This window comes from Xyrauchen texanus, chromosome 15 (genome assembly GCF_025860055.1).
Source record: "Xyrauchen texanus isolate HMW12.3.18 chromosome 15, RBS_HiC_50CHRs, whole genome shotgun sequence".
Lineage (NCBI taxonomy): Eukaryota > Metazoa > Chordata > Actinopteri > Cypriniformes > Catostomidae > Xyrauchen > Xyrauchen texanus.
In genome coordinates, this window is record NC_068290.1 from 2478665 (window position 1) to 2488664 (window position 10000).

Here is a 10000-nt window from a genome sequence, read left to right on the forward strand (position 1 = left end):
TATAGTCAATTAAAAGTGACGATATCGGTCTGTAAACACTTGTTGGAAAATGTATTCATCTCATGCACAAAGTAGATAGTAGTAGTCCTAAATGAATTGCCAAAACTATAGTTTGCTAATATAATCTGTGGAGTGGTTAAAAAATACATTTTAATGACTTTTTAATGACAACCTAAGCGTATGTAAACTTCTGACTTCAACTGCAAGTGATGATGTTGCAACAAAAGACAGCAATAATTAAACGAGCACAATGTAACTACATACTGTATGTAAAATTGCCCAATATCCTATTGATGCAGGAAGATATTTTTCTCTTACTGTTTCATGAATCATGAGGAAGCTTCTCATTTCACATGCTTTTGGCATACTATATAATATGGAAGTGTGCACATTAGGTCACAGTGTGTTTTGCCTCTGCCATCATAACTAACCTGAGTGCCTCACCAGGGCCAGTTTTCTGCCCATCCATCTGTGCACTGGCTCCTGTTACTCATCTAACTGGTATTAGCACAAGAATCAGTTAATTAAATTTGCCTGCAGCTGTCAGCGTGAGCTGGCGCGTTTATAGAAGCCAGGTGGGCGGCAGAGGTGCCAGAATGCGACACCTTCTCACAGAAAAGACGTCGGTACGAGAAATAAAAGGTACGATTTGCAACATAAGTCTTTTGTGAATGGATGCATAAAGAATTGGGGTTGCAGACAGGTGTATGCTGTGTTGGGTGCTCACCTGCCCAGGTTAATGACTCCTCTGGGAATGCCGGTGGGCGTGTTGAATGCGGGTAACAGCTTCTCGCCCAACTCTAACACCTTTTGTTTAAATATCTGAAAGACAAAACAGAATAAAATAAATTGTGAGACTAATTGTCACATATACAGTTTATAAATGATACTCACACTCCCTCAAAGGAATTTAAAGCGCATTTAAAGAAATTTCTCGTTATTTTTTTTAAGAAGTAACACAATCATTTCAATCTTTAAAACGTGTCATTTTCTTAAAGGGACAGTTCACCCAAAAATGAAAATTCTCTTATCATTTAGTCACCCTCATGCCATTCCAGATCCAGACTTTCTTTCTTCTATTGAACACAAATTAAGATTTTTAGAAGAATATTTCAGCTCTGTAGGTCCATACAATGCAAGTGAATGGTGGCTAGAACTTTGAAGCTTCAAAAAGCACATAAAAGTAATCCACACGACTCCAGTGGTTTAATCCATGTCTTCAGAAGCGATATGATAAGTGTGAGTGAAAAAGCAGATCAATATTTAAGTCCACTTTCACATTCTTCTTCTTCTTTTGTTTACTTCTTCTGCATATCGCCACCTACTGGGCAGGGAGGAGCATTTATAGTAAAAAAGGACTTTAATCTGGAGTCGCGTGGATTACTTTCATGCTGCATTTATGTGCTTTTTGGACCTTCAAAGTTCCGGCCAACATTTACTAGCATCGTATGGACCTACAGAGTTGAAATATTCTTTTAAAAATCTTTGAACAGATAAAAGAAATTCATACACATCTGGGATGGCATGAGAATTAAAATTTTTGGGTGCACTGTCCCTTTAAACGGCAAGCTGGCTTTCGTTTTTATGTGTTTCCTCTGCTGGGCTAATCGGAGATGCTGTCAGACAGCAGTTATGGAAAAAAATAAGAGCAACAAAAATTCCCCCCAAACAGAATTCCAAAAGGATGATATCCTTGTTTTCCATGGAGAGCGGCAGTAGAGTGTAAATGCAGGCATGCTTTTGTTGTGACCGCTGACAGTCATGGTGGTATGGCTCGTGTAATTATAGTGTGCCTATTACAGGGAACACAACACAACAGCACTAGCCAAGCTGTGGGGAGCCGGGCAGATCAGTCCAGCACAAAGACGTGTTTTACCCATTACACACTGTTCGCTGTTTACTCAACACAGACATGCGAAAAAGGGAGACAGAAACACACAAACAAGACAGAAAATGGAGAGACTGAAAGCCAGAAGAAAAATGAAAGACAGGATCCTGCCGACTGGGGAAAAGTTGTGTACGGACTACGTCATTTTGTTTATGTAGCAGTTGTACTATCATGCACACAGTCTATAGTCTACAGGGTGAGCATTCATGTGCTGAAAAAGATACACACAGTGCAAGAAAAGAGAACGCATGTGTCTCGAGATTGAAAAAGTTCCTTTTAACCTTTTTAGACACAGCGTCTTAAAACTGCAGTGCTCCTGTACGGCATAATTAAATTAAATGTGTTTTATATGGTTATTTCATTTTCTTAGTGACAATGAACTATTTCATTCACATGTCCACTAAACATTATTTTGGTAATAAAACAAAAACTAAATCTAAAAACTAAACAAAAACCAAAAGTTACGATTCCATGTTGGGAATTCCCTCAAATAATCCTTAAAAAGATTTCTACATAGAACCTTTCCATATCAAAGAATCCTTAAAAAGGGATCTCTATATAAGCTTTTAAAGTGGCTCAAAGAATCCTTAAAAAGGGTTCTATATAGAACCTTTCCACGTGGCTCAACGAATACTTAAAAAGTGTTCTATGTGGAACCTTTTCACATGGCTCAACGAATCCTTAAAAAGGGTTCTATAAAGAACCTTTCCATGTCAAATAAACCTTAAAAAGTGTTCTATAAAGAACCTTTCCACGTGGCTCAACGAATACTTAAAAAGTGTTCTATGTGGAACCTTTTCACATGGCTCAACGAATCCTTAAAAAGGGTTCTATAAAGAACCTTTCCACGTGGCTCAACGAATCCTTAAAAAGTGTTCTATGTGGAACCTTTTCACATGGCTCAACGAATCCTTAAAAAGGGTTCTATAAAGAACCTTTCCACGTGGCTCAACGAATCCTTAAAAAGTGTTCTATGTGGAACCTTTCCACGTGGCTCAAAGAATCCTTAAAAAGTGTTCTATGTGGAACCTTTTCACATGGCTCAACGAATCCTTAAAAAGGGTTCTAAATATAACCTTTCCATGTCAAATAAACCTTAAAAAGTGTTCTATGTGGAACCTTTCCACGTGGCTCAAAGAATCCTTAAAAAGGGCTCTATATAGAACCTTTCCACGTGCTCAAAAAATCCTTAAAAAGGGTTCTATATAGAACCTTTTAGGGGTTCTAAATATGAAACAAGTGATAGAACCCTTTTGAGTTCTATATGAAACGTTTTCTTCAAAAAGTGTAGAGTGAAATGACCACTTCTACAGTGAGTTTTCTCTTTTCAAGTCAACTACTGTCATGATGGAGGAACAGTTTGAAGTAAATATTGCTTTTGAAGTCAATATATTTATATCAACTTATATCAACCTGAATAATAACACATCTAGTTCAATGGCACAAACTTTCGAAGGTAACTCTATCGCCCCCTTGAGTACTGAGGTTTGTTATCAGCACGGATTAAGCGTTGGCAAAGTGTTGTCCAAACACTTGAATCGGAGTACTTATACCATACTTTATGTATGTTTACTGTCTTAAGATGAAGTCTATATGCAGGCTATCCTATGAATAAAAATGGCAAAAAGAGACAATCTTGATCCGACTCCTCATAAGTCTAATCACTGGTTTATTATTGCAAATACTTGTATCGCAAAGCTTCACAGTGTGAAAGGGCAAACAGTGTGTGTCATGAACTGAACAAACATAGAGGTAGATGACACTGCAGCTCTGATGTGGCGGCACGCTTGTTTCACGTTTCGGCAGAACAAAGGGACCTCGTGACATGGATCTATCTGGCATCTGTTTATGAGCTTGTAAATCAACAGTCTTTGTTCTCTATGATGTTCGAGCTGAGCATGTGTTGCATTATTTATGGCACGACGTATTTTTTCAGTGCTAAAGAAGAGAATCAAATAAATTAGACAGAAAACTCAACAGCCATATACATGTCATTATTTCTAAAGAAAGCAAGATACAGACGAATTCTATGTTTGTTTGGCGTCATGTGCAAGTATTAAAGGATATCTCGATGTAGAGAAAAAGCACCACCCATAATGTTTCCTCCTCGCCTAATTAGCACCGTGTGGGATGCATATGTGTCTGAGGATCTGCCAGACTCAATTATGCTGTTCTAGGGTGCTTCAGCAGAGACTCGTTGAGGAGAGAATTAATGATTGACACACAGGGTAAACATCAATCATTACTGATGATATACAGTGAATCTCACAAAGCCTGTAAATATCTCATCAAGGCCTTATTTAACCTTTAAATTAAAAAAGAAATACACATTTTTAATTTTGTGGGGAGTGGTGGTGGCGTAGTGGGCTAAAGCACTGAACTGGTAATCAGAAGGTTGCTGGTTCAATCCCCACAGCCACCACCATTGTGTCCTTGAGTAAGGCACTTAACTCCAGGTTGCTCCGGGGGGATTGTCCCTGTAATAAGGGCTCTGTAAGTCACTTTGGATAAAAGCATCTGCCAAATCACAGTTGATACATTTCTACACAAGCATATTCCGTCATACCGCCCAGCCCTAATCACACCTTCAGACCTCTGTGAAACTTGTGTGGAAAGGCACAAGGGGCGAAAACGTCTGGGCCGACAAATCGTTAACACGTGTACCCATGTGCCATTGTAAATGGAATAAAATCCATAGGCGAACAGCTGTCACCAGCTTAACTAACCGGCGATGGCAAGCCCGAATACTTCATACAGCGAAAGGCCAAGAAACAGGTCAAACTCATTCTGTCGACACAGATTTGTGTTTAAAAATAATCAAAGCAAAAAAACAGTAGCGAGTGGAGTTCTAGCTTAGCCGCATGTTATCGTCTTTCTCGCTGCGAGATACGCCGGCTGTGGTGTGTTCTCTCACTCGCCTGTTTCAAAAGTGACATTTTGCAGCTTGGCTCAGCTCTGGGTCAGATCACATGATAATCTTGGAGTGGGATGCGCAGTCAGTCGCCCTGCAGTCTGTTGTTCTCCCACTATGCAAAGAACGACCTCTTTTCTTTCCTCGCCAAGCTTGACGGGGTTTATTTGCACCTTCATACTCTCTCACAGAAAGCCTTTTTTACTTCACCACACAAGCCAGCATCTGCTGAGGGGTCTGTGCTTATGATTCAGACTCAATTCAGAAGAGTGGGATACAGTATATGGACATGCAAAGAGGCTGACGCTGGTTTGAGATAAGCTGTGAAGTGTTGAAATGGGATACAGCTGGAGATGATCTCCATAAAATAATTGGGAAAACTGAAGTTTCACGTGATCGTGATATGATCGTCTGTGTTCCACAGCTGCTTTCGGGTCATTGAATAAAGTATAACGGGTAGCCGGTGGACTTTCGGGTGCCCTCCTAGGGTAAGATGGTGCCCTGCTAGGGAGTTGGTGCCCTACGCAGACTGCGCAATGGAAGTGAATGGGGCCAGTTTTTGGAGGGTTTATTATTTTATAAAAGCACTTACATTAATTCTTCTATTAAAACTTGTGTATTATTTGTGTTTAAGTTATATAAATCATCATTTTAAGGTTTCAAGGTATATTTACGTTACATCGTCATGGCAATGTAGTTGTAAAATTGGATGTAACTTTACGCAGAAAATGTTAGTAAGTGATTTTATCACACTTGTGGCTATAGCTTTAAAACAATGAGTATTTTAACGTTCGAAAATTGGCCCCATTCACTTCCATTGCAAGTGCCTCACTGGAAATGTAAGTGCAGCGTAGTTCTAGTGGGAAGACTAGCAGCTGTACATCATCACACCATTAGCGGGGTAATTCCTAGCCAATCACATGTAAGCATTTGCTCACGTGCAACCTCCACCACCCCACCACCACCTGTTGGATAGATTGAATTAAATATCTCCATTGAGAGAAAAAACATTGAGGGGGGAGTTTTTGTTGTTTCGAAGGGGGCGTGACCAAATACATTTGAGAACCACTGCATTAAGCCAACATGATTGCACAGTAAGAACGCTTACCAGCAGAGGTAAACAAATCAATTACGACACACACTCCGCACTCTCATCAGACATATTAAAGAAAGAAATATCACCACAGGACTGTCAGACGTGCAGATGGATGGTGGCATGGGCAGCTTTCAATCCGACCCGGTTCAGTGATGGAAACGCAACTGGAACCAGTGTTGGGGAAAATATATTCAAGCCATATCTTGAGAAGGTATATGCTACTCATAAGTTAAAGACATGAAATGGCTTGATAGACTATTGTTATATTTTTGGGATAACAGAATCTGTTATATCTACTATGCTATACTGGGTCTTTTTTTGACCTCAAAACAGAAAGGTATTATAACTGTATTACTGTATGTATATTGGCATTATATCAGCACCAGGTACCTTGCTCTCTAGATATCGGTATATATCGGTAGCCTATATATACAGGCTGTGCATGCAATACAATATGCATTTACAAAGAAATACAGTCGCATTTGCATAATGTAGCATTTTGTCACTTTATTCCACTATGTGTTGGAATAACAGCATGTCTTAAAAACAGCTACTGAATAAAATGCTACGTCATTAGTGTCACTACTTTTAGTTAGTTAACGCCAAGGCCCGCTAGAATGTCACGCAAGAATGCAATGCATTATAAATTGCGGTATGACACATTTTGGAAAACAACAATAAAACAATTATGTAGCATTTTGTCACTGTACACAACTTGTTGAAAGGAAAAGTCACTACTTTTAATTAGTTAAAAAAAATAAAATAAAATGTGAACAGTGAATGCTAATTAGCTTATGTGAATGCCCATTAAAGAGCCTCTCCATGCAATGCTAAAAAGTGCACTTGCATTGTGTTGTGAATTGCGGTAAAACACATACAAATATATATATATAAAAAAACTGAATCAAGCGGAATCGAGCTTGCATAGCCAGAAGTGTCAGTACTTGCGTCATAGTATGTTTCATGCCTAATATTGCAGATAGTTTGTATAGTGAACACCAACAACCATCACCAAGAGCCCTCAAATGTAATTACAGACTCATGCACACACGGCATCATTTGCATTGTATCCTCAGGCACAGCAGCTCGCGAACACAGTGTAGCATAACTGGAGCCGTGATGTCATTAGCTTACGTTGTTGTCATCCATCAGAGCTGTGGCTCTAAAATGTCTTTCTCTGCAGTGTGCTTTTATGAAATGTCTAATCAAAAGTCTCTTCAGTCCTGTGACCCCACGTGTCTTTGCTGTTTACTCGCTATTGAGCTATTAGATAACTTATCAAACCTTCCATCTTAAACACCAGCTGCAGCTGGCCAAAAGAATGCGACTTGGCTTGCACGTCTCAAATGTACAACATCTTACAATGTAATTGAACCAGAGAGCAAGCTCATTCAGAACATTAAATAATGATTAACTAATCATTAGTTAATGATTATTTAATAGTTATAAATATGACAATGCACTTGTTAATATTAACTAATGAATTTAACTAACATTAACAAATGATCTGTTATGCATTAAAAAAAATCAAATACTTAATTAATTACAGACCTTGGTTACTAACTAGCTGGACATTAATGAAAAAATTTGTAAACTTTAAAATTAAATGTACAAATAATCTGTTAATCATTATATAACATTTGTAAAAACATTTGTAGCAGTCAAAAAATGAAAGGCATTATATAAATGAAAGCTTAATACCCTATAAGTATATGTATTTAAATTTACATTAAGTAATTATCTGTTTTTATGTAATGAAAAGACATTAACAAGCGCATTATCTGGGGGTCTGGGTATCTCAGCGAGTATTGACGCTAACTATCACCCTAAAGTCACGAGTTTGAATTCAGGGCGTGCTGAGTGACTCCAGCCAGGGTTCCTAAGCAACCAAATTGGCTCGGTTGCTAGGGAGGGTAGAGTCACATGGGGTAACCTCCTCGTGGTGGTGATTAGTGGTTCTCTCAGTGGGGCGTGTGGTGAGTTGTGTGTGGATCGTGGAGAGTAGCATGAGCCTCCACATGCTGTGAGTCTCTGCGGTGTCATGCACAACGAGTCACGTGATCAGATGCGCGGATTGACGGTCTCAGAAGTGGAGGCAACTGAGACTCGTCCTCCACCACCCGGATTGAGGTGAGTAACCGCGCCACCATGAGGACCTACTAAGTAGTGGGAATTTTTTTTTTTTTTAAGAGAATGATTTATTGCAGTTCCGTTAATATTTCTGAAACATCTGCATCTAAAACTCATTTTCATCTAAACATTTAATCTAAAACTTAGTTTTTTTTATTGAAATCTAAAATTATCTCATTTTTACAACAAGCTCATGAGGATATTGCATGTAATAAGAATTGTTGTCTAAATATTCTCCATTCTTTCTTCATAAAACATACAAAATATCATAAACAGACCTGTTACTGAACTTGAATTTTTAAGTGTAATCGGAAACAGAATCGTTAAATTCCTTGTAATTCCCACCCCAGGATTCAGTGGTTTATAGACGGGGCCAGTGAGCAACATCACTACAAATGTGTCATGGTCTTTTGTTTGGCTTTTTTCCCATCTCAACCTGTGATTTATAAGTTGCCATGGTAACACAAGACTCATGCGCTGCGGTCAAGAGCATTTGCCAAACAAAACAAAAATCTTTTGCCTTCACCAAAAAAGAAGCTTGAATATGAGCTCAAATTGCTATTTGCATGCAAAATGTACGTGTATACATTTAATGCATGTCTATTCTGACCATTAGTGTCACCAAACAGAACTGCAAACATTATGGCTGTTTTCAGACAGGTTTCCTGAACACTTCCTCTATCTTTTATTGGTCAACAAACAAGATAGCCCCGCCCTAACTCGCACTATTGAGTCAATGTTGCAGGTCTCGTCGGACGGGATGCTCAACCAAACAGAGCATGTTTTGAAAGCTTGACAGAGCCTGTGTTTACACTTTTAAGGAAGTGCTTATTAAATAAATATGAATTAACAATAAATTATTATCGTTAATGTCTTCGATAGAGTGATAGATTGCCCCGCCGGCCCATAAGAAACCCCCAGTGCACCTCAGATCAAGATGCACTGCTTTTTAAACTATGAAATAATTGCAAAGACAATTTATTATTTGCCTTCTAGCTAAACTAAAAGACCATCTATGAATTCTTCCCAGGGTTTTTATGCACAACGCTTTGCACTTCTTTGACAGATTTGGTTGAGAGAGACTGTTGGCGTCGCTACAGTAGAAAAACTGGTCGCGCTTTTGGTCAAGCAAAGAAGACGGTGTGTTTTATGTGGTGTTGGACACTCGCCCAGAACTGTGGACAGTCGCAAAGACTGATGACAGCTGGCTGCTCTTTGTGAAATTATGTGTTTTGACAAGTCCTGCAGATAATTTTGAAGAAAAAGGACAAACGAATGTTGCAAATACATCACTATTGGTTGAGTCCAATCCTGAATGTGCTGTGAACAACAGAAAATTAGATGACAAATTATATATCCCCATTTAATTATATGATTGCAAGTTAACTATGAAGGACTTCTAAATGTGCATGAAGCATATATACACCAAAATAATTACAAATTGAGTGACAAAAATCGCAAAAGCCCTAAAACTGACAATTAATCGTCAAAATCGCAAAAGCCCTAAAACTGACAATTAATCGTCAAAATCGCGAAAGCCCTAAAACTGACAATTAATCGACAAAATCGCAAAAGCCCTAAAACTGACAATTAATCGGCAAAATCGCAAAAGCCCTAAAACTGACAATTAATCGGCAAAATCGCAAAAGCCCTAAAACTGACAATTAATCGTCAAAATCGCAAAAGCCCTAAAACTGACAATTAATCGGCAAAATCGCGAAAGCCCTAAAATTGACAATTAATCGACATAATCGTGAAAGCCCTAAAACTGACAATTAATCGACAAAATCGCAAAAGCCCTAAAACTGACAATTAATCGGCATAATCGTGAAAGCCCTAAAACTGACAATTAATCGACAAAATCGCAAAAGCCCTAAAACTGACAATTAATCGTCAAAATCGCAAAAGCCCTAAAACTGACAATTAATCGTCAAAATCGCAAAAGCCCTAAAACTGACAATTAATCGGCATAATC

General features: G+C 38.6%; 1 protein-coding gene across 2 annotated transcripts in view; it reads right to left on the bottom strand.

Annotated features, from left to right (window-relative positions):
* LOC127655736 (mannosyl-oligosaccharide 1,2-alpha-mannosidase IA-like) overlaps nucleotides 1–10000 on the bottom strand; it is a 271337-nt gene that overhangs the window by 42203 nt on the left and 219134 nt on the right. For both annotated transcript variants that reach the window (XM_052143702.1, XM_052143703.1), the window contains exon 5: nucleotides 728–822. In XM_052143702.1, the coding sequence (XP_051999662.1) occupies nucleotides 728–822 (95 nt within the window). The remainder of the gene's footprint in view (nucleotides 1–727; nucleotides 823–10000) is intronic.